The following is a 26,454-nucleotide window of genomic DNA, read 5'->3' on the forward strand; positions in this document are numbered from 1 at the left end:
AAGGTCTGTCTAGACAAAGCTAAGGCTTTGTATGGATGAGAGAGTTGGACAATAAAGAAGGCTGAGGGCTGAAGAATTGATGCTTTTGAACTGTAGTGTTAGAGAAGACTCTTGAGAGTCCCTTGGACTGCAAGGAGATCAAACCAGTCAATCCTAAAGGAAATCAATCCTGAATCCAGGACACTAAGTAAAGATCACTCCAACTGCAAAGCCTGCCTGTGAAATCCAATCTTGAAAAGTGTAAATATAAACCTCTAATTCTTTCTACCTTGATGCTTTTTTCCCTGCTTCTAATTGGATTAGCTGTTTAATTACAAAGTGATGTGGATTTTTTCCCTTTTCTTTTTAATATCTTTTCTTGGACTAAACATCTAATAGGACTTACTTCCAGGATTTGCTTTTGTCTTACTATTTAAGATTATTTCTGTTTCTTGAATATGAAATAAAGAAAACTGAACCATTCTCTGAAAAAAAAAATTATACAAGGACATTCTTACAGGCACATTTCTGATTTTATGTTAAATATTTGATTCACATTAAAAAAAAAAAAAAAAGGATTCTACCTCAACTTCTCTTCCATCCTCACAACCTCTGTACACTACTTCTCACTGGGCCATATGAAGAGTATGTACTAAGACTTAGAATCGATAGATATACTGAAGCATCCATAAATACTGCATAGTTTCCGAAGAGATTTTACACTCAGAACTCAATGGCAGTCAATAACCCAAAGTTAACTGTAAAGATTTTTGCTTTTAAAAAAATCAATAGGATATACTGTTTAGAATCTCTGGATTTGCTAGGATTTAATTCCTCAGGAAACAGGTATTGGGCCCTCAAGGCTGTGGTTTTTGAAATTATGTCATGTTTAGATCTGCAGACTGCCCAAAATTCACAGACAACTAGAAGAGAAAGCTCCCTGCCACACATATGAAATCAGGGGAAAACAAAGATTACATTCTCAACAAGATGCATAACAAGAGCATCCGTCTGTTCCACAGAGGTCACACACAGCTGCTGCAAAACATGCCAACAATCTGGAAGCATCTGGCAAAATGCAAACACGGATTTACAGCAAAGGATTCAGTCTGGCTATGGGTACTGCTCTCAAGGGTAAGGAGTGCAAAGGCAAGTAAGGGTTCCTTGTACCCCTGAAAAAAAATATAACATTGTATGCCAACTATATTTCAATAAAAAATGAAAAGGAAAAAATAAATCACTAATTAAAAGATCATTTATCAAATATTTACTAGGAAAAATTGAGTTTAAGCATTAGTCAATTTTCTAATAGACAAAACTTAAACAGCACTTCAAAATACCAATATTGGCTAAGGGGAACAACAAGATCATGGAGGAGGAGGTGGATGTAGAACACATCTCTCTCCATGGATACATCAGGAATACACCTTCAGACACAGAAGTGCATTCAGAACACCAGCTGAGAGCAGACAGGAATACATGACCAGTGGTAAAGAATACATCAGTTCAGTTCAGTTCAGTCACTCAGTCGTGTCCGACTCTTTGCGACCCCATGAATCACAGCAGGCCAGGCCTCCCTGTCCATCACCAACTCCCGGAGTTCACTCAAACCCACCTCCATTGAGTCGGTGATGCCATCCAGCCATCTCATTCTCTGTTGTCCCCTTCTCCTGAGGAAGACTTTCTTATCTCTCCTTGCTATTCTTTGGAACTCTGCATTCAGATGCTTATATCTTTCCTTTTCTCTTTTGCTTTTTGCTTCTCTTCTTTTCACAGCTATTTGTAAGGCCTCCTCAGACAGCCATTTTGCTTTTTTGCATTTCTTTTCCATGGGGATGGTCCTGGTCCCTGACTCCTGTACAATGTCACGAACCTACGTCCATAGTCGATCAGGCACTCTATCTATCAGATCTAGTCCCTTAAATCTATTTCTTACTTCCACTTTATAATCATAAGGGATTTGATTTAGGTCATATCTGAATGGTCTAGCGGTTTTCCCTACTTTCTTCATTTTCAGTCTGAATTTGGCAATAAGGAATTCATGATCTGAGCCACAGTCAGCTCCTGGTCTTGTTTTTGCCAACTGTATAGAGCTTCTCCATCTTTGGCTGCAAAGAATATAATCAATCTGATTTCGGTGTTGACCATCTGATGATGTCCATGTGCCAGGCTCCGAGCGCACAGACGCAACGCAGGGTTCCAAGCGCGCTGACGCAATGCAGGGGTCCGTGACCCACCATGCGCAGAAGCGTGGCTGAGAAGAGCTACCACACGTCAGAGGCCAGGGGCGGCAACTGAGAGGAGCTACCCCACGTACAAGTGGTGGTGGCTGCACGAGGGCCGAGAGGAGCTACTCCACATTCAAGGTCAGGAGGGGCGGCCGTGAGGAGATACCCCTCATCCAAGGTAAGGTGCAGTGGCTGCGCTTTGCTGGAGCAGCCGTGAAGACATACCCCACGACCAAGGTAAGAGAAACCCAAATAAGATGGTAGGTATTGCGAGGGGGCATCAGAGGGCAGACACACTGAAGTTGTAATCACAGAAAACTAGTCGATCTGATCACATGGACCACAGCCTTGTCTAACTCAATGAAACTAAGCCATGCCATGTGGGGCCACCCAAGATGGGCGTGTCATGGTGGAGAGGTCTGACAGAATGTGGTCCACTGGAGAAGGGAATGGCAAACCACTTCAGTATACTTGCCTTGAGAACCCCATGAACAGTATCAAAGGGCAAAATGATAGGATACTGAATGAGGAACTCCCCAGGTCGGTAGGTGCCCAATATGTTCCTGGAGATCAGTGGAGAAATAACTCCAGAAAGAATGAAGGGATGGAGCCAAAGCAAAACCAATACCCAGTTGTGGATGTGACTGGTGATAGAAGCAAGGTCCGATGCTGTAAAGAGCAATATTGCATAGGAACCTGGAATGTTAGGTCCACGAATCAAGGCAAATTGGAAGTGGTCACAGGAGATGGAAAGAGTGAACGTAGACATTCTAGGAATCAGTGAACTAAAATGGACTGGAATGGGTGAATTTAACTCAGATGACCATTATATCTACTACTGTGGGCAGGAATCCCTTAGAAGAAATGGAGTAGCCATCATGGTCAACAAAAGAGTCCAAAATGCAGTATTTGGATGCAATCTCAAAAACGACAAAATGATCTCTGTTCGTTTCCAAGGTAAACCATTCAATATGACAGTAATCCAACTCTATGCCGCAACCAGTAACGCTGAAGAAGCCCAAGTTGAACGGTTCTATGAAGACCTACAAGACCTTTTAGAACTAACACCCAAAAAGGATGTCGTTTTCATTACAGGGGCTGCAATGCAAAAGTAGGAAGTCAACAAACACCTGGAGTAACAGGCAAATTTGGCCTTGGAGCACGGAATGAAGCAGGGCAAAGGCTAATAGAGTTTTGCCAAGAGAACACAGTGGTCATAGCAAACACCCTCTTTCAACAACACAAAAGAATATATAGAATCATGCAAAACTAAAGATCAAGCCCTGAGCCTCTGAAGTGGGAGTGCTGAATCTAAGACCCTAGACTACCAGAGAACTAACCCTAGGGAGTATCAAATAGTGAGAACTTCCACAAAGGAAACTACTTGAATACAAGACCCAGCAACACCCTACCACCAGTAGAACCCTGTGCAGGATGCCTCATCCAAACAACAAACAAACAAAAAAAAATACAAACCCAATCATCAGCAGACAGGATTACTACCTCACTCAGCCTTGTCCATCAGAGGAAAAAAATAACTCAGCACAAATTTCACCCTACACGAAGCTTACACAAACCACTGGATAAACCTTAGGAGGGCAGAAACAAAGGAAGAAAGAATTCAGTCTTGAAGCCCAGAAAAAGGAGACCTCAAACAAAATAAGTTTTTTTAAAAAAATAACGAAAAGGCAGAGAAATACTACACAAATGAAGGAAGAAACTAGAAACACAAGTGCAAATAAATGAAGAGGAAACAGGCAAACTACCTGAAAAAGAATTCAGAATAATGATAGTAAATATGATCAAAAACCTTGAAAATAAAATGGAGAAAATGCAAAACTCAGTTAACAGAGACCTAGAAGAATTAAAGAATAAACATACAGAGACAAACAACACAATTATCTGAAGCAGAAGAATCAATCAGTGAGCTGGAAGATAAAATGGTGGAAATAACTTCTGAAGAGCAGAATAAAGTAAAAAGAATGAAAAGAGCTGAGGACAGTCTCAGAGACCTCTGGGACCATATCAAATGCAACAACATTTGAATTATAGGGGTCCCAAAAGAATAAGAGGTAAAAAAGGGTATGAGAAGATTTTTGAAGAGATTATAGCTGAAAATTTTCCCAACATGGAAAAGGAAATAGTCAATCAAGTCCAAGAGGTGCAAAGAGTCCCATACAGGATAAACCCAAGGAGAAACATGCCAAGACACATACTAATCAAACTAACAAAGACTAAACACAAAGAAAGAAAATTAAAAGCAGCAAAGGAGAAGCAACAAGTAACATACAAGGGAAACCCCAAACGCTTAACAGCTGATCTTTCAGCAGAAACTCGGCAGGCCAGAAGGTAATGGCAGGATATCTTTAAAAGGAAAAATCTACAACTAAGGTTACTGTACAAGGAAAGTATCTCAATCAAAATTGATGGAGAAATCAAAACCTTTTCAGACAACCAAATGTTAACAGAATTCAGTACCACCAAACCAGCTTTATAAAAATGTTCAGTTCAGTTCAGTTGCTCAGTCGTGTCCGACTCTTTGCAACCCCATGAATCACAGCATGTTAAACACTCTTAAACAGTCAAGAAATATAAAAGAAGAAACAGATATACAAAATCCAACCCCAAACAATTAAGATAATGGCAATAGGAACGTCAGTTCAGTTCAGTTCAGTTCAGTTGTTCAGTCGTGTCTGACTCTTTGCGACCCCATGAATTGCAGCACACCAGGCCTCCCTGTCCATCACCAACTCCTGGAGTTCACTCAAACTCACGTTCATCGAGTCAGTGATGCCATCCAGGCATCTCATCCTCTGTCGTCCCCTGCTCCTCCTGCCTCCAATCCCTCCCAGCATCAGGGTCTTTTCCAATGAGTCAATTCTTCGCATGAGGTGGCCAAAGTATTGGAGTTTCAGCCTCAGCATCAGTCCTTCCAGTGAATACCCAGGACTGGTCTCCTATAGGATAGACTGGTTGGATCTCCTTGCAGTCCAAGGGACTCTCAAGAGTCTTCTCCAACACCACAATTCAAAAGCATCAATTCTTTGGCAATCAGCTTTCTTCACAGTCGAACTTTCACATCCATACATGACCACGGGAAAAACCATAGCCTTGACTAGACAGACCTTGGTTGGCAAAGTAATGCCTCTGCTTTTTAATATGCTATCTATGTTGGTCATAACTTTCCTTCCAAGGAGTAAGTGTCTTTTAATTTCATGGCTGCAGTCACCATCTGCAGTGATTTTGGAGCCCAAAAAAATAAAGTCTGACACTGTTTCCACTGTTTCCCCATCTATTGTCCATGAAGTGATGGGACCACATGCCATGATGTTAGTTTTCTTACTGTTGAGCTTTAAGCCAACTTTTTCACTCTCCTGTTTCACCTTCATCAAGAGGCTTTTTAGTTCCTCTTCACTTTCTGCCATAAGGGTGGTGTCATATGCATATCTGAGGTTATTGATATCTCTCCCAACAATCTTGATTGCAACCTGTGCTTCCTCCAGCCCAGCGTTTCTCATGATGTACTCTGCATAGAAGTTAAATAAGCAGGGTGACAATATACAACCTTGACATACTCCTTTTCCTATTTGGAACCATTTTGTGAAGTTACTTTACTTTAAAGGCGAAAATCTCCCAAAGAAAATACTCTAAATCACTGCAAAATAAACTCTCCTTATAAATACACATGTCCCCAATGTTCTGTTTTTTTCTGTATATGTTTCTGCACATGGATATACCAGCTTAAAATAAAACATTCATGCCTTCATATAATGTACAGACATAAATGCTATGTATCTGCAGAAAGACATGTACATAAGTACATGGAATATGTGCACGAGCTACGGTTACACATACACCAATGAAGTCTGACATGGTTACAACCTGCTGAATACACTGTTCTCCCTGGTGTTTCCTTGTTTCTTCCACCTGGTTCTTCATTGAGAGCGGGTTGGCAGGAAGGATGAAGGAAGTGAAAGCTCTGTATACCTCTAAACAGTTCCATTTTTTCCAAGTTTCCCATCATGTAGTGACCACCAGGTAACAAAACACTCATGCCTTCCTCTCCAGTTCATCAGTCACACACCTGTGCCCACAATGGGCACCAGGTGCCAGCGTTGCGTTCACCACAGCTGTGTATTTCACCTGTGGACTGGGTGATGCTTCACGAGAAATACCTGCCCATGAAGGTCCTGCCTTCACAGAGACATCATGTGGACATGTGCTTTGAAAGTACCGAATCTAAGAACAGACATACAGGTGGGCACACTGTCCTCAAGGGAGCGGTTGAGGAAGAGGGTCAGAAAAGCCCAGGACCAACCAAATCAGGCCCCATTTAATCACAGACACTTCAATACCAGGCAGACCACAGGCAAGGACAGAAACCAAGGAAGAAAACATGGCCACACTGAGACTTTCCTCGATTCAATCAAGCACACTGAAGAGAACCGCTTTCTTACTACAGGAATCAATGTTATTTAATGCCAAGCCCCAGCAAAAGTCATTTCACACAGCCCCCCAGACTGCACTTCCCCAGAGCACATGCCCTGGTCAGCTCTCGTCATGCAGGTTTCTGGCCACCTTTCTAAGAGAAAGTGGTACCAGGAGAAAGATACCATGTCCTGATGCTCAGTGAAGGAAACTGAGGCAGACAGAGAAACAGAGACAGAATAAAATCACATCCCACCTCACCACAACACAGCAAACGTGACTTGGGCAGGTGATGTGAACTCTCTCTGCCAAGTTTCCTCATCTATAAAATAGGGCAATAATAGCAGCTACTGAGAGTTTTCACCTCAAGAGTAAATGCATTAGCACATCACACAACGTTCCTCTCAAATTACCCTCTGCCTAAGCATTGATTATATTTCAAAAGAAGGAATCTGAAAGACCGCACACACAACATGCTTTGAATCACAATTTTTAAAACCACGAGACCATGTATTCATTCAATATATTTCTAGAAAGTATACATTTTAACAAATCCACACTGATGTAAATTCAGTGCCCCTGTATCAAACTTCCTCAGACGGCACGTAGGCAATGAGCCCAGATGTGGACATTGACAAGAACTTTGCATATGTCACATTCTCACACAGAAAACCTCCTGTTACTCACATTCTCATAGAGAGCTTGAAGGGTCTCCAGGTCAACCACAGAATTGTCCAAGTTCACCACAGCTGTGTGAAAAAGACAAAACAGGAAGTATAAATTACATAAACCAGCTGTGAAAAGTGTCTGACCACCTCAAACAATAGCGAACGTCTACAGAGCAGACTTCATGTCCTGCAGGCAGCAAGTGAAGCTCTGACTTCACTGCAGCTGCTCCCCTCATCGACAAAGACTGAGCTGAGCTGGGAGTTTCAATGGAGCAGGTGTCAAGTGTCACAGCTTTCACACATTTCACAAACACAAAATCCCAAGAATAGGCCCCCACAGCCAAGAGAAACCCACCGTCTATCTCTTCCATGACTCACCTGAATAAATTTGAAAAATCTGCTTAATACCAGAAAAACAGGCAACTCATTCATGTTACAGCCACATCCTGGTTTTATGCCAATAAATACACATATCCACCAATTTACCTAGACATTTGGCAAAGGTTATATCTAATCACTAAATTGATAGACTTAATATAGTAACAGGTGCATTTCCTGTTACAGCTGTTTAAATTGTAACAATCAAAGGATAATTCTTTAATTATGGTTTTGAAATTGGCAAAGGTGGCTGTTCAGTGAGGCAGTAGGTGTGGACGGTGGAGAAAGTTCAGTTCTTTGGATGAGATCTTCAAGAAACATGCATTGTTTATAGAGCACCCTCAACTGGAACCGTGTGAGGAAGGGGACAGATAAACTTAGAACCTGCCTTATATTACATGATAGTGGATCTAGCTGCAGGGAAAATTCATGGTACCCAAGGAGGGTTAAGCCTTTTCTCTACCTGACTGTTCCACCTGAAGCTTTCTGCACACTGATGCCTGTCTTCTGTTTCACAGTTTGCATGGATTGCCAGTGATCAAGGATGTTAAGAGCTCTGACAATAAAAAGTTCTTTAATTAAAAAAATCTTACAAGCCATGAGAAGAGTGAGTGCATCTTGGTCGATTAACTCAATTAGAGGAGTGTTGCAGCTTCAGAAGTGGTGAAAGCACTGGATACTTAAAGGAATAAAGGTGGAGGGGACTGGGAGAAGCAGAGGCCATAGTCTCTTCTGCCAGAGTCAAGCTGTGAGCTTGGTCCTACCGGGCCAGGAGGATGCGACTCCAGCAGGGCTTTCCCTCCCCCATACAGCTGGCTATGAGTAGTTAAAGCTCAGAAACAACAGGGGATGGATTAGAACAGAGGCAGTGCCATCTTATATTTGAAAAGCTTTTATATTTTTTAGAAGCAACTTTTTATGCACTAAAGTCACATTAGAGGGACTTCCCTGTTGGTCTAGTGGTAAACAATCCACCTGCCAATGCAGGGGACATGGGTTTGATCCTTGATCCAGGAACTAAAGTCCCACAAACCAGGGGCAACTAAGCTGCAGCAACCGAGTCCACGCACCACAACTAGAGTCTGTGAGCTGCAATTAATAGATCATGCCTGATGCAGAGAAGATTCAAGCGTTGCAGCTGAGAGCTGAGGCAGTCACATTAATCAGTTAAAAGAAATCACATCAGAGAAATCCTAATGTCCTCCATGATTATTGGTTATCTTATTCCTCTGGACAATGAGCCATCAAACTAACCCTTACATACAAATATATATATATATATATATATATATATATCAACAGAGAAAACAGAAAACCTTCATAACTGAACAAATGACCAAGCATGACTTAACACACACGAAACCAGCCCACCACATTTTATACATATTAACGACATCTTGAGTAAACCACAAAATTATTCCAAGTGGATCATGATAAATATATGTGTTCTTTAGATTCTTGTACAATTAAATATTTTGGAAAAAGTTTTTGTGAGACCCAAGTTTTTATTCAAAACTATCTGTAATACAACAAAAGGAACATGCCAAGTTTTGGTGTGTAAACTCTGATTTTCTCCGTCATAGGTTATAAGACCACAACTGGTTTTTTTAAATCCATTAATAGTTTACTGTGTGAGATGAGGAAATAAGTTTGTGTTATGACATTGCTTGACATTTCTGTTGCGACTTAATAGTCATAAACAGTTCAAGTACCTTGAGAAGACAGGATATAACTCTACAGTATTTAAGATACATTCTTTTCTGCTTATACACTCTAAATCCTTATTTGTGTTTTTTTTCTTGTTCTGTTTTGACCAAAGTGGTTTAAAGTTACTCTTATTAATGTGCTTGTCTCTCCTTGTGAGTACTACATAGTTTCTTTCTTAAGTAGTTGCATCGGTATTTTGAGGGACATAAATTCAAATCTATTATCATTTCATTGTGAATTGTAGCTGTTAGTATTAAGAACACGTTTTCATTGTTTTGTTGTTGTTCACATAATGTTCCTGGCCTGAATTTTAAGTTGTCACATATCAAGATCATAACCCTTGCTTTTTTGATTTGCATGTGTTGGGCCTAATTTCACTTCTCTTCATACTGTAGCCTTTTTGAAATATTTTGTTATAGCTAAGTTTTATTTAGAAGCAGAAGATATTAAGAAGAGGTGGCAAGAATACACAGAAGAACTGTACAAAAAAGAGCTTCACGACCCAGATAACCATGGTGGTGTGATCACTCACCTAGAGCCAGACATCCTGGAATGCGAAGTCAAGTAGGCCTTAAGAAGCATCACGATGAACAAAGCTAGTGTCAGGTAATGGATTCCATCTGAGCTATTTCAAAACCTAAAAGATGATGCTGTGAAAGTGCTGCAGTCAATATGCCAGTGAATTTGGAAAACTCAGCAGTGGCCACAGGACTGGAAAAGGTCAGTTTTCATTCCAATCCCAAAGAAAGGCAATGCCAAAGAATGCTCAAACTACCGCACAATTGCACTCATCTCACACACTAGCAAAGTAATGCTCAAAATTCTCCAAGCCAGGCTTCAACGGTACATTAACCATGAAATTCCAGTTGTTCAAACTGGATTTAGAAAAGACAGAGGAATAGGAGATCAAATTGCCAACATCCACTGGATCATCAAAAAAGCAAGAGAGTTGCATAAAAGTATCTATTTCTGCTTTATTGACTATGCAAAATCCTTTGAATGTGTGGATAACAACAAACTGTGGAAAATTCTTCAAGAGATGGGAAGACCAGACCACCTGACCTGCCTTTTGAGAAATCTATATGCAGGTCAGGAAGCAACAGTTAGAACTGGACATGGAACAACAAACTGGTTCCAAACAGGGAAAGGAGTACGGCAAGGCTGTATACTGTCACCGTGCTTATTTAACTTATATGCAGAGTGCATCATGAGAAATGCTGGGCTGGATGAAGCACAAGCTGGAATCAAGATTGCTGGGAGAAATATCATTAACCTCAGGTATGCAGACGATACCACCCTTAGGGCAGAAAGTGAAGAGAACTAAAGAGCCTCTTGATGAAAGTGAAAGAGGAGAGTGAAAAAATTGGCTTAAAACTCAACATTCAGAAAAGTAAGATCATGGCATCTGGTCCCATCACTTCATGGTAAATAGATGGAGAAACAGTGGAAATAGTGACAGACTATTTTCGTGGGCTCCAAAATCACTGCAGATGGTGATTGCAGCCAGGAAATTAAAAGATGCTTGCTCTTTGGAAGAAAAGCTATGACTAACCTAGACAGCATATTTAAAAGCAGAGACATCACTTTGCCAACAAAGGTCCATCTAGTCAAAGCTATGGTTTTTCCAGTAGTCATGCATGGATGTGAGAGTTGTACTATACAGAAAGCTGATCGCCGAAGAATTGATGCTTTTGAACTGTGGTGTTGGAGAAGACTCTTGGGAGTCCCTTGGACTGCAAGGAGATCCAACCAGTCCATCCTAAAGGAAATCAGTCCTGAATATTCATTGGAAGGACTGATGATGAAGCTGAAATTCCAATACTTTGGCCACCTGATGCAAAGAATCGGCTCATTTGAAAAGACCCTGATGCTGGGAAAGACTGAAGGCAGGAGGAGAAGGCGATGACAGAGGATGAGATGGTTGGATGGCATCACTGACTCAATGGACATGAGTTTGAGTAAGCTCCGGGAGTTGGTGATAGACAGGGAGGACTGGTGTGCTGCAGTCCATGGTATTGCAAAGAGTTGGACACTACTGAATGACTTATTTTTGATGCATTTTAAATTTTCAGTGACTAAATTTCCCCTACCTTAACCTGTATACCAATATATTGGTTGGCCAAAAAGTCGGTTTGATTTTTTTTCTGTAAAATGGCTATAGTAGCACTTAGTTGTCCTTTAACTTCATTTAAAATCATTTTCTTAGATTATATTGTACATTGTCATATCAGTGTGCATTTTAAAAAAACATCAATATTGGTACGTTTTTGTGCAACCATTTAAATATTAAAGATGGAATAAGAAAAGCAACATTTTTGACATATTATACTTCATTATTTTAAGAAAGGTAAGAATGTAACTGTAACACAGTTTCATAAGAAAACTATTATTCAGTGGCAGGCATAGGGGTAAAAGAACTACTCCACCAGTAGCTACCAGACACTCAGGGGTAGAGTCACCACAAAACCTCCTACAAAGTTCTGGCAGTTCAGAAAGGGCATTTCCTCATTTTTAAGTGTTCTTATACTTCACACTCAAAGCTAGAAACTAGTTCACCTTTCAGGAAAATAGTATGTCAAAGCAAGAAACAGAATCATCTGCCCATGTACTTAGATTCTGCTCGCACCCATCATGAAGGTTCACCCTACCACCAAAGCCTAACCCCTCCCCACCGCCGTCTTCCCTGCATCCAGTACCCACCGGCAATGCATGTGGGGTGTGGTGCCACACAGCACAGAGATGGTGATGACAAAGCCACGGTTATAGGACATGCCAGCCTTTCAAGAGCAAAGAAACTACTCTCCTCTCAGATAAAGAAGTGTCAGTCGTTCAGTCACGTTCACTCTTTTGAACCCCATGGACGGTAGCCCGCCAGGCTCCTCTGTCCATGGGACTTTCCAGGCAAGAATACTGGAGTGGGTTGCCATTCCCTTCTCCAGGGGATCTTCCTGATCCAGTGATTGAACCCACATCTTCTGCACTGTAGGTGGGTTATCTACCATCTGAGCCAAAAACCACACAGCCAAATTTGAAGAGTGGCTGATACACATAACTCTCATATCTGTCTCCATTCAGGAAACAGAAATGGACACAACCCAGTACTAACTCAGTGTTTCAGTAATAGTGATGGAAAACCCAAGCTAAGAACAATCAAATTTGCCTCATTTACATTCTCCCTGAACTTGAACTCCCATCTCTCCCCTCTTATTTCTCACTTGAAAATTCCATCACAAGGCTGTCTCCCAGGCAAGGTTTGTAGTGGAACCACTCAGAGCAAGGAAGGAGGAATAAAACTCCTCCATGAGTGGCCAGCTGGAGTTTCAAATACTCCCACACCTCCCACAAAACTCATTCCCTAAGGAATGCAGGAAGGGTATTGTGTGGCGGGGGGGGGGGGAGGGGGGCAATGAGCATGCATGTGTGAATATGCGTCTGAATATCTATGTGGGCTTGTGTGTGCGCTTGCATGTGAGTGCACATGCACATATTTATAGGAAATAACTCATTTTACAGCCATTTTTACTAATGAGGAAACTGGAACAGAGATGAGGAAGACGTTTGCCCAGATTTACCCACCTAACCAGTGGCAGAGCTGAGCTCCAAGTCTGTCTTAGACTGGATGGTTTAAACAGCAGGAATTCAGTTTTCAAAGTTCTGGAGACTGGGACTGGGGTGGATTCTCTTGCTGGCTGGCAGAGTCCTGGTTTTCCCTCCTCTTATTAGGATGCTAATCCCATGATGGGGGCTCCAGCCTCTTGACCTCATCTAAACCTGATTAATCCCAAAGGCCCCACTTCTGGATACCATCACATTGAAAGTTAGGACTTCAATGTAGGAATGGGGAGGAGGGGAGTGAACATTCCATCCATAACAGAAAACAGGGGGCCTGCCTGGTCCCAGAACCCACGTCCCCAATGTTGCTAGACTACACCAGAAAGTGGAGAGAAACCCAGGGAAGCAGAGATGCTAAGAAGAAATGTGCTTAGATGGTTAGTCAAAATGAAAGCAGGGATCCCCAAGGACCACACCAGGGCAATACTCTTGTTTCCCTACATACTCTCTGGCCAACTGGTTCCTAAAAGAGGGGTACAGGAAGTTCCATCTAGAGGCAACACCAGACTCATAAATAATCACAATATGCTTCAGTTCATTGACAGCCTTAGCCCAGATTGCTTTTTCAATAAATTTTTTTTCTTTATCTTTGCTTGGCTTCATCAAGAATGAGCAACTCCATTAATTTTTTTAAAATATTTTTCCTCATTTAACTCACAGATGTGAAAAAGAAATCCACAACTTCTTTTCTCCAAGAAGCAGAGTCAATAAGCAAAAAGGGGAATATATAAAATGACCCTTAAAGCAAGAGACCAAATTTGCTAAATTGATATTCAACAAAGTTTTAAAATTCCATATTGGTGGCCAAAAGTATTATGTTCTCCTGCCAGTTCTGTTTTTGCAATTTATTAGACAACAGAGGTCCTCACTCTGAGACAAGCTAACATACTATAGACAACACTGAACAAGGAGTCAGGTGGATGGGTGTCCTTATTAAGGGGAAGCCTCAGATATGCTTGATCTATAAGCTGCAATTCTCTTCCCTGCAAAAGAGAAATTAACTGGACCATTTTACACAACCATCAGTAACAATGGGGTGGGAGTGTAAAATTCAAAGCAATACTGAATTCCATCTCTTTGGATACTGATAAAAAGATTTGATTATGAAAGATTTTAGAATGTATGTCCTGTTTGTCAGAAGCAATTACCTTTTTAATCACCTGCAACCTCAGGCAATTCCTTCCTATACGATGGTCAGGATGAGGCTCCTTAGCTCTGAGCCCCTTTAAAAGGGTCAATGAGCGAATATCAAAACATCCACAACACAGGAGCCAATGAAGAGTCAGAAATAGATGTCACAGGAATTTCTGATTTAAATCTGAAAGCATGTTATTGTCCTTATAAGGTATCCTAACTACATTTTTTAGAAAATAAAAAAAGTGTTTGAAAATCAATCATTAAGTTTAGAGAGCAAATGATAAAAATAACCATGTTTCATTTACCTTGTCAACTACTGCTGATGGAATACTATGCAGTTTTACACAAATCACATTTAAACGCGATAGAAATTTCAACGGCATACTTTAGTACTCATTGCCCCTGTGCCAACAATACCAACTGACTTTAGAAAGGCATGACAAGGAGGGACGGAACCGGGGGTCACTGTCCAGGAGGGGCAGTGGCACACACTTCCCTGTGAGGGATCTTTACACACTTTCTTCGGTGTGTCTCACCACTGTATCTGTAATCACTGTTGACATGCGAGCACCAAGGGAGCGGAACAGAGTAGGTGAGCAGTTAACACTTCAGCGCCTGGGCCCCCACGTGACCGGCGGCATCCCCATAAGAAAAACCATGCTCCAGAGGGCGCTCCAGCAAGGTCCTCAGACATACCCGACACACTAACATCTGAAACAGGCGTCTGCTGGTGACACGAAAGGCACACAGGCCTGTGGATGAGATGAAACCTCTTAGAGATGCACAAGAGCATGAGAGCCCCGTGCAGGAGTCCGCAGCTGGGGTCCTTAAGGAGGCTCTGTCCCTAACAGCCTGGGTGCGGCCCTGGCTGTGCTGGGTTTCCAGTGTCTCGTGCAGACTGGGGGCAACAGACCCCTCGCTCTGTGGTGTGACTGCATTGGCACAGAGCAAATCTTTCAGAAAAGATACTGGTGAGAGGATCTCCAAGGACAGAGAGACAGGAAACCTCAGGGTTACAGAGCAGGCTTTTCAAACTCTTGTGTTCCTGCTGGGCAATAAACATTGGTTTAATAAATATCTAAACAAGAGAGAATTAGATCAGAAATTGCTTCAACTGACCTTACTACCTGTATGCCTGGAAAATGTCCACTTCACACTTGTTGTCCGGGCAGCATTATGAACAGCACCCCTTCCACTCTCAGAAGTATCTCACCCTGGATGATAAACCATGCAGATACTCTACCCAGCAGTGAGACTGGGGGCTGGGAGGATAAAGCTGAGCCTTAAGAAACTCAGAATTCTTTTACAGCTACTGTTATCTACCACAATGGACCTGAGAGTTGTGAATACCGCACTGACTCCTTATGGATCAAATGTTGTACAGAAAATTCCGTTTATTTTCACTAAACTGCTAGCTACTCTCATAATACCAATTTCTGAGAACAATACTGGATTATTTAAAGAAATCCTCCCATTGAGAACAATTAAAAATGTTAAACAAAATATATTTGAAAAATAGCTTAAAGGCTTCAAAGAACTGACAAGATAGGAACTAGCATTTTAATCCAAATGCAGGTGATAACCTTCAGAGATGAGTCAGCTCAGAGCCTGCCTCTGCCCTGAGAGTATCTGCGTTTATGCTTGGTTGCTTCACCGTGTCTGATTCTTTGCAACCCTGTGGACTGTAGCCCACCAGACTCCTCTGTCCATGGAATTCTCCAGGTAAGAATACTGGAGTGGGTTGCCATGACCTCCGCCAAGGGATCTTCCCAACCCAGGGACTGAACTTGGGTCTCTTACTTCTTCTGCACTGGCCAGCAGGTTCTTTACCACTAGGGCCACCTGGGAAGCCTACAAAAGTATCTGCCTGACCCAACAAACTGAACTTTGTACTGATAGTTTCTGGGGCTCAGGGCCCATCCAAAGTACAGCTTCCAGACCCTCTGACAATAAATTGGGACTCAAATGACTACACACTCAGGGACTATGCACATAATGTGACTTTCAACCTTGATTATACATTATTTTGGTTTAGTGAATATTTTTCTGCACATAAGAAGGTAAATGAGTCTAGTTCTGGTGGTTTCCTACCTGATATTTACCAAATATGGGATGAGGTTATAATGCTAACTCCTGAAAAGAGATGCCTACTATCTAACATTCCCATATGCTGGGAACAAATAGAGTCATCCCCAGAAGTTAGCCAACAACATAATTATAATGATTGGAAACAACTGGTATTTTTTCCTCAAGAAATATGCAATGTAATCATTCCTATGTTCTCCAATCCCAGTTCAGGTCCTCCGTTTGCCTTACCAGGCACTGATTGGGACTGGATATCTAAGTCACGCTGGTTTGCTCCAAACAGGATTTACTGGATATGTGGCTCTTACCTATGGGCATGGCTTCCCCTTGGCTGGATAGGGAGATGCTCTCTGCTCTCTGCAATTCCATGAATTGCAGCACGCCAGGCTTCCCTGTCCATCACCAATTCCCGGAGTTCACCCAAACTCATGTCCATTGAGACGGTGATGCCATCCAACCATCTCATTCTCTGTCCTCCCCTTCTCCTCTTGCCTTCAATCTTTCCCAGCATCAGGGTCTTTTCAAATGAGTCAGTTCTTCGCATCAGGTGGCCAAAATATTGGAGGTTCAGCTTCAACATCAGTCCTTCCTATGAATACTCAGGACTGATCTCCTTTAGGATGGACTGGTTGGATCTCCTTGCAGTCCAAGGGACTCTCAAGAGTCTTCTCCAACAAAGTTTACCTTTTACTCAGGGCTTCATATCTTCAGAGCTTCCAGAGAAGCCTGCTAATCTGCCACACCATAAAACTTGCTAGGCAAGGTCTGTATTTCACTGGTATGATTATCTGGTTGCAATATTCATTCCCTCTCTGGGAACTACAGATATTATGCTGCAAGTTGATGTTCTGACTAACTGTACTCAAGAGGATTTGCAAGATTCTCAAAAAGCTATTCCAGGTCTTAATGCTGAACAAATACAAATTAGAAAGGTGATTTTACAAAACAGATCGGCTTTAGATATTCTAACGGCCTCACAAGGAGGAACTTGTGCTATTATTTATACCCAATGCTGTACATATACACCAGTTCAGTTCAGCTGCTCAGTCATGTCCGACTCTCTGCAACTCCATGAACTGCAGCACGCCAGGCCTCCCTGTCCATCACCAACTCCTGAGTTCACCCAAACTCATGTCCATTGAGTCGGTGATGCCATCCAACCATCTCATTCTCTGTCCTCCCCTTCTCCTCTTGCCTTCAATCTTTCCCAGCATCAGGGTCTTTTCAAATGAGTCAGTTCTTCGCATCAGGTGGCCAAAATATTGGAGGTTCAGCTTCAACATCAGTCCTTCCTATGAATACTCAGGACTGATCTCCTTTAGGATGGATTGGTTAAATCTCCTTGCAGTCCAAGGGACTCTCAAGAGTCTTCTCCAACACCACAGTTCAAAAGCATCAATACTTTGGTGCTTAGCTTTCTTTATAGTCCAACCCTCACATCCATGCATGACTACTGGAAAGACCATAGCCTTGACAGATGGACATTTGTTGACAAAGTAATGTCTCTGCTTTTAAATATGCTGCCTAGGTTGGTCATAACTTTTCCTCCAAGGAGCATGCATCTTTTAGTTTCATGGCTGCAGTTACCATGCAGTGATTTTGGATCACCCCAAAATAAAGTCTCTCACTGCTTCCATTGTTTTCCCATCCATCTGCCATGAAGTAATGGGGACTGGATGCCATGATCTGTTTTCAGAATGTTGAATTTTAAGCTAACTTTTTCACTCTCTTCTTTCCCTTTCATCAAGAGGCTCTGTAATTCTTCTTCACGTTCTGCCATAAGGGTGGCATCATCTGCCTATCTGAGGTTATTGATATTTCTCCCGGCAATCTCGATTCTAGCTTGTGCTTCTTTCAGCCCAGCATTTCTCATGATGTACTCCATCTCAGATATGAGTACTAATGTTACTCACTTTACTAAACACATGAACAAGATGATTCAGGCTATGGATTCTCCTGAAGCCTCAGTCACCTCACTTTGGGAAATGTTAACTAGCCCCCCATGGTGGAAAAGTATCTAAATCTTAATAATTCTCACTGTTCTGTTTTTACTGTTTGCTCTCTGCATCTGTAACTATGTTACTGGATTTGTTTCCAACCGTGTGAAAGCTTTTAAGTTACAAATGGCTGTCCAGGGTCCTAAAGTGCCACAGCCTCCTTCAACTATTATTTGGGGCCCCTGGATCGGAGACCCTCAATATGAGGGTTAAGAGAATATGTTGCCTCAACAATTTAGGGACAGCACCCCATCACAGCAGGAAGTAGTTATGGAATTAAAACAATGTCCCTGTCACTTGGCAACATAATGCTTGTAACAGAAAAGGGGGGAATGAGAGAGTCAATTCTTAGGCAGGCTGCTAAGAAGTCCAGAGTCACTGAGGAGGGGAGAGGGGTCTAGAATTCTCAAGGAAGAGGAAAAGACAAACGTCTTTTTTTTTTCCTTTATATTCCTTAGTCTTAGTCTATGGTTTTTCCAGTGTATGGATGTGAGAGTTGGACTGTGAAGAAAGCTGATCACTGAAGAATTGATGCTTTTGAACTGTGCTGTTGGAAAAGACTCTTGAGAGTCCCTTGGACTGCAAGGAAATCCAATCAGTCCATCCTAAAGGAGATCAGTCCTGGATGTTCATTGGAAGGACTGATGCTAAAGCTGAAACTCCAAAACTTTGGCCACCTCATGTGAAGAGTTGACTCACTGGAAAAGACTCTGATGCTGGGAGGGATTGGGGGCAGGAGGAGAAGGAGATGACAGAGAATGAGATGGCTGGATGGCATCACTGACTCGATGGACATAAGTTTGAGTGAACTCCGGGAGTTGGTGATGGACAGGGAGGCCTGGTGTGCTGTGATTCGTGGGGTCGCAGAGAGTTGGACACGACTGAGCAACTGAACTGAACTGAACTGAGTCTTAGTCACATAAAACTTTTTATCCTTTAAGCCCTGAACTGATGATTAAGCAACAACACAACTCAGCTTAAACTGTGTACTAAAGATTATAAAACAACATATATATACTGCTTGAGGACAGTTTCTCCTCCCTGGAAACCTTCTGACTAACACTGTTCTCTTAAAATGTAAATTGTGAGCGTGGGTCTGGTACAGTTTTTACAACCTTGAGACATTCTTTTGATTTATTGTAATAACTAATTTTAATAGTATATAGCTCCCTTGCTAAAGACTAGCAAGGGGGCACTCTCCACCCGCTTCTGACGTCTATGTTGGAAGCTTTCTCTGCCCCTCTTCGCTGTAATAAAACTCCACTACACATTCACACACACAAAAGTAACTGAAGTTTTGCACTGTTTAAATTTGCCATTTGGTATTAGAATACATTCTTAAATAAATGTGGTTATGTTTATGTTATTTCTCATAAATAAATTATGGTTATGAATATATATATACATCATCTTAATGCACATTTTTCACTTTATGTTTTTTTGCAAATGACTTATTACTTGCTGCTTATTTTATACTTATTTTAGACTAGGGGAATGATGTTACACAAAAAGCAAATTTGAGTGATTTTCCTATTGAGTTCAAAATGGGCTATAAAGCAGTGGAGACAACTTGTAACATCAACAACGCGTTTGGCCCAGGAACTGCTAATACAGTTCAATGGTGGTTCAAGAAGCATTGCAAAGGAGATGAGAGCCTTGAAGGTGAGAAGTATAGTGGCCAGCCATAGTAAGTTTACAAGGACCACTTGAGAGCATCATCAAAGCTGATTCTCTTACAACTACACGACAAGTTGCTGAAGAACTCAACATCAACCATTCTACTGCGGTGCAGCATTTGAAGCAAAAGGGAAAGGTGAAAAAGTTTGATAAGTGGGTGCCTCATGTTGTTCAGTTGCAAAGTTGTGTCCAACTCTCTGCAACCCCATGGACTGCAGCATGCCAGGCCTCCCTGCCCTTTACCATCTCCTGGAGCTCAAATGCAAGTCCATCAAGTCAGTGATGCCATTAAGTGCCTCATAATCTGACCACAAATGAAAAATTTGTCACTTTGAAGTGTCATTTTCTCTTATTCTACACAACAAAAATGAACTATTTCTTGATCAGATTGTGACATGTGATGAAACGTGGATTTTATATGACAACCAGCAACTACCAGCTCAGTGGCTGGACCAAGAAGAAATTTCAAAGCACTTCCAAAAGTCAAACATGAACCAAAAAAAAGTCGTGGTCACTGTTTCGTGGTCTGCTACCAGTCTGATCCACTACAGTTTTCTGTATCCCAAAAAATCCTTACATCTGAGAAGCATGCTCAGCAAATTTATGAGCTGCACTGAAAACTGCAAGGCCTGCAGCCAGCATTAATCAACAGAAAGGGCCCAATTCTTCTCTACGACAATGCCTGACTGCACGTCACACAACCAACGCTTCAAAAGTTGAATGAATTGGGCTATGAAGTTTTACCTCATCTGCCATATTCACCTGACCTCTTGCCAACTGATTACCACTTCTTCAAGCATCTCAACAATTTTTTGCAGGGAAAACACTTCCACAAGGAGCCAGAAGCAGAAAATGCTTTCCAACAGTTCATTGAATCCTGAAGCACAGATTTTTTTTTTTTTTTTGAAGCAGAGATTTTTACACTAGAGGAATAAGCAAACTTCTTTCTCGCTGGCAAAAATGTGTTGATTGTAATGGTTCCTATTTTGATTAACAAAGATGTGTTTGAGCCTAGTTACAATGATTTAAAATTCATGGTCCCAAACTACAACAAAGAGATCCAAACCAGTCCATTCTAAAGGAGATCAATCCTGGGTGTTCATTGGAAGGACTGATGCTAAAGCTGAAACTCCAATACTTTGGCCACCTCATGCGACGAGTTGACTCACTGGAAAAGACTCTGATGCTGGGAAAGGTTGGGGGCGGGAGGAGAAGGGGACAACAGAGGATGAGATGGCTGGATGGCATCACCGACTCTGTGGACATGAGTTTGAGTGAACTCCAGGAGTTGGTGATGGACAGGGAGGCCTGGCGTGCTGTGATTCACGGGGTAGTGGAGAGTCGGACACAACTGAGCAACTGAACTGAACTGAACTGAATACTTCCTGGCATCTGCCTTTGCATTCTGTTCCATGACAATAGCCCCCAAGGCTTCAGCTTGAGAAACTCTCCTCACCATCAAAGCAGTTTAATAAAAATTTAAATTGTGGTTGAGCTACTCCTCTAATGACAGGGCATGACAAGCTTGTGCTATTTATGAGTTAGTCCACACATTATTTTAAGCCAACCATATAGAATCCATAAAGTGGTAAGCTGGAAAGCAAAGTAAATCTTTTCACAATTTATAAACCGTATTTTGTTAACAGGTAAACTGCCATTCCATTGGAAAATTCAATCTGCTTTAAATCTACTCTAAGGCTCAGAATAGCTCAAGGGACATCTGAATATAAATTTAACTCCTTTCTTTACCCTGGGCAGTATCTTTCAGCACAATGTGACAGAATGATATGGATAGGGATATTTGTCTAGAGCAAAGCAGACTCGAGTATTAAAACACTGACACAAAACCATTTTAAAAATGGTAAAAACCATCCTAATTCCAAATATAGAGAATATTTTATAAGCCTGGTTAATGATGTAAATTAAAACAGCACCATTAAAGCAAAAGGTCACCATATCACTGCTTCCATGGGTCTGGATAACCAACAATATATAAGTGACCAAGAGTAATTTGAAACTATCTTTGATAGATATTAGAAAAAATAACACGGGTAGAGAAGCCTAGGGGTTACACTCTAGTCATCAAGGAATTGAAAAAAGAGGGACCACTTGTCAACAATAAAAAGCTACACACACTAAAGCTGCTTTAGTGATTCCTTCAGCATCTCATAGCCTATCAGAACCAGAGGAGGAAGAGAAAACACCCCATCACCCACTCTTTGTTTTACAGACATCTGAGACAAATGGTCATGTAGTCTCTTGAACAGCTCTGAGCTTTCATTTAATCAATACATATGGCAATCCAGTCTACTCTCTGACATCTCCAATTATAAGATCATTTTAAAAACAAAAATCTAAAGAAGCTGTCCTGTAACTCCTACGCTGGTTTTAGCTGATCTATTAGAAAGTCTTAGGCTTACTTCCTCTTCTCTGTGTTTGCTCAGCAAACATCTGAGGCTCACTCTCAGAGAGTTTCCTCTCCTGTGGACCATCCTCCCCAGGGACTGTGAGGGACTAAGACACAGCCCACACCTGGCTCTCAGGAGTGTTCACCAGTTCTTTTTTGGACATGGCATGGAGCAGTCAATCAGCTACAGAGCACGGTGGGACTAGTATTTCTTATAAATCGAAAATTAAGTATTTACTAATGCAGACTAAACATGTCACATGAGAATTAGGCTCTTAAGAAGATAGAGAAATAACACAAGAGTCAAATTACCCATAACCCTTTCAGAAGCAATCATGGCAGAAAGTTTGGTAGCACTCACAGGAAACATACTAATCTCAAAACATACAGAAAATCTAAGTATGAAATAATTTTTCCATTCAGCCCAAATTTGAATATTCAAAAGCTGCAATTTTATTTCTCACTTGGTGACGTTTTAGTCACTAAGTCGCATCTGACTCTTGTGACCCACTGGACTGCAGCTCACCAGGCTCCTTTGTCCATGGGATTTCTCAGGCAAGAATACTGGAGTGGATTGTCATTTCCTTCTCCAGGGGGTCTTCCCAACCCAGGGATAGCACTCTTGTTTCCTACATTGCAGAATGTCTCCTGCATTGCAGGTGGATTCTTTACCTGCTGAGCCAGAGGGGAAGCCCATTTTTCACTTACCATGTTGTATATCTTTCATATCTAAGTGAAGGCTAGACATCAATATTCCAACTGCTTGAGACCTTTTGTTGCTTAGTAACTTGACAACCTGTTCAAGAAAGAAAGGAAAAGGAAGAAATGTTACTTGAACTCAGTGATATGCTTAATATCATGCAATTTTTCTCCTAAATGGGAAACAAATAACTTAGAATTGTTAAAGTATCAGAACTGATGTGAAAGAGCTCTTGGATTTTGCATTTCCTGTCTTCAAAATCCCCGCCTTCACCCCGCTCTTCATCACCCACACCACTGTTCTTCTCACCAGCCTTTTAAGGGCCTGATTTACCAACATTGAAATTTCTAACCACCTAGAAAATTAGACTAGTCTCTGTAAAGTAACACTTACACATCTGATCATTTGCAGCCTGAGATTTTAAAAGTGTTCTTTGATTTTAAATGCAGAACCTTGAAACATTGGCCAACAGTAAAGGGAAAAATAAAAGTACTCAGAGAATCTATTAGATCAGGTTAGTTTGACCACAAAATAGAATATATGCAGCTTTTTTATGCAGTTTAATATAGGTTTGTTTTTGTTTTTTGTTGAGAAAGCTCACTATTTTACTGACCATTGCTCTCATTCTGCATTTGGCCCACATTTTGTGAGGAACTTTCCAACTTATTAACAGTGATACAATCTTCAAATCCAATGGGTTGTGTTAGCTCAATCTCAGATCTTTCCAGAGAGTCCAGAAGAATTAGCCCACAGACCCGATAAGTTTCCTAACACAGATGTGGGCATGTTTAAATTATGTTTTCCAGACAATAACACGCCACTGACAATTCCTACTTATGACAATATTACACCAGATACCAATCATGTGTAGAGCAGCGAGTTCTATTTACTCTCAGGATTCCATGATAAATTTGCTTGGAAAAACACTGGAGTAAAAGAAAAATATTTACGGTCAAATTCCAGAAGTGACTGCTGCCCTAAATTGATCAATTAGGAAACTAATAAAATAATCCTGGCCAACTGTCACACAAATTACAGCATAATACTCTTAACAGGAATAATAGTATTCTTGGTTCCTATCACAGATATGGGTAGAGAATTAAACAAACCCTTTCAGAAGTTGTTCACTCGCTAAGTCATGTCTAACTCTTTATGACCCCATGGACTGCAGCAGAGCAGTCCTTCATTATCTCCTGGAGTTTGCTCAAACTCATGTCCGTTGAATCAGTGATGCCATCCAACTATCTCATCTTCTGTCATCCTCTTCTCCTCCTGCCCTCAATCTTTCCCAGAATCAGGGTCATTTCTAATGACTCAGCTTTACCCATCAGGTGGCCAAAGTATTGGAGCTCTAGCTTCAGCATCAGGCATCAGTTCTTTCAATGAATATTCTGGGTTGATTTCCTTTAGGATTGACTGGTTTGATCTCCTTGCTGTCCAAGGGACTCTCAAGAGTCTTCTCCAGGACCACAATTAAAAAGCATCAAATTCTTCAGCGCTCAGCCTTATTTATGGTCCAGCTCTCACATCCATACACGACTACTGGAAAAACCATTGCTTTGACTATACACAGACCTTTGTCAGCAAAGTTATATCTCTCTTTTTAAACATGCTGTCAAGGTTTGTCATAGCTTTTCTTCCAAGCAGCAAGTGACTTTCAATTTCATAGCTGCAGTTACCATTTGCAGTGATTATGGAGCCCAAGAAAATAAAATCTGCCACTGTTTCCACGTTGTCCCCTTCTTTTTGTGATGAAGTGATGGGATTGGATGCCATGGTCTTAGCGTTTTGAATGTTGACTTTTAAGCCAGCTTTATCACTCTCCTCTTTCACCTTCATCAAGAGGTTCTTTAGTTCCTCTTTGCTTTCTGACATTAGGGTAGTATCATCTGTATATTTGAAGTTGTTGATCTCTCTCCCAGCAATCTTGATTCCAGCTTGTGTTTCATCCAGCCAGGTATTTTGCATGATGTACACTGCATAGAAGTTAAATAAACAGGGTTACAATATACAGCCTTGACGTACTCCTTTCCCAGCTTTGAGCCAGTCTGTTGTTCCATGTCCAGTTCAAACTGTTGCTTCTTGATCTGCATATAAGTTTCTCAGAAGGCAGGTAAAGTGGTCTGGTATTCCCATCTCTATAAGAATTTTCCACAATTTGTTGTGATCCACACAGTCAAAGGCTTTAGCATAGTCATTGAAGCAGAAGTAGATATTTTTCTGGAATTCTCTTGTTTTTTCTATGATCCAACAGATGTTGGCAATTTGACCTCTAGTTCCTCTGCCTTTTCTAAATTAAGCTTGAACATTTGGAAGTTTTTAGTTCATGTACTCTTTTAGCTTAGCTTGAAGGAGGGAGGCCTGGCGTGCTGTGATTCATTGGGTCGCGGAGAGTCGGACACGACTGAGCAACTGAACTAACTAACTAAGGCCTTTTATGCCCAGTTTTCAGTGTATACTTGCCACCTCTTCTTAACCACAAAACCTCCACAGTTATTTCTGCAAGCTTCCTGAGGAAAGGGACATTAATACCCCACGAGAGGCAGCACCTCATAACAGGAAAGCCATAGAAATTAATTCTCAGTTTGCTCTTTAAATATTTTATTCAACTTAGAACTTGAATTTAAATCCATTCACCTAAACTATTTTTTAAACCAGTAACCATATCCTCTTAAGAAATGAAAAAATAGAAACTTAGTATCAGAAAAGCAGAAGGCATGTATTCTGTTCTAAAAATGTTTCTAACTTCAAATAAATATAATCTGGATCCCATCTGTGCTACTCTGGCAAAACTGCTTTTCCTAAGATTTTATATCACCCCCTGATTCCTAAATACACGGAAATGGCTGCATCCATATGTCATTTGACCTTCCTGCAGAGCTGACATGTTGATTCAGTTCAGTTCAGTTCAGTCACTCAGTCGTGTCCGATTCTCCGCGACCCCATGAATCACAGCACACCAGGCCTCCCTGTCCATCACCAACTCTCGGAGTTCACTCAAACTCATGTCCACAGAGTCAGTGATGACATCCAGCCATCTCATTCTCGGTCGTCCCCTTCTCCTCCCGCCCCCAACCTTTCCCAGCATCAGAGTCTTTTCCAGTGAGTCAACTCGTCGCATGAGGTGGCCAAAGTATTGCAGTTTCAGCTTTAGCATCAGTCCTTCCAATGAACACCCAGGATTGATCTCCTTGAGAATGGACTAGTTGGATCTCCTTGCAGTACAAAGGACTCTCAAGAGCCTTCTCAATTCAAAAGCATCAATTCTTCAGTGATCAGCTTTCTTCACAGTCCAACTCTCACATCCATATATGACCACAGGAAAAACCACAGCCTTGACTAGATGGACCTTGGTTGGCAAAGTAATGTCTCTGCTTTTTAATATATTATCAAGGTTGGTCATAACTTTCCTTCCAAGGAGCAAGCGTCTTTTAATTTCATGGCTGCAATC

At 41.4% G+C, this 26,454-nt stretch overlaps 1 protein-coding gene across 1 annotated transcript in view; it reads right to left on the reverse strand.

Moving 5' to 3' along the window:
* FMN2 (formin 2) overlaps nt 1-26,454 on the reverse strand; it is a 363,411-nt gene that overhangs the window by 123,265 nt on the left and 213,692 nt on the right. The window contains exons 12-13 of the mRNA XM_088842479.1: nt 23,012-23,099; nt 7,323-7,384 (exon numbers count right to left, since the gene is read on the reverse strand). Of these exons, the coding sequence (XP_088698605.1) occupies nt 7,323-7,384; nt 23,012-23,099 (150 nt within the window). The remainder of the gene's footprint in view (nt 1-7,322; nt 7,385-23,011; nt 23,100-26,454) is intronic.

Source organism: Moschus berezovskii, chromosome 12 (assembly GCF_049115385.1).
Source record: "Moschus berezovskii isolate FMDL1 chromosome 12, NW_MosBer_1.0, whole genome shotgun sequence".
Lineage (NCBI taxonomy): Eukaryota > Metazoa > Chordata > Mammalia > Artiodactyla > Moschidae > Moschus > Moschus berezovskii.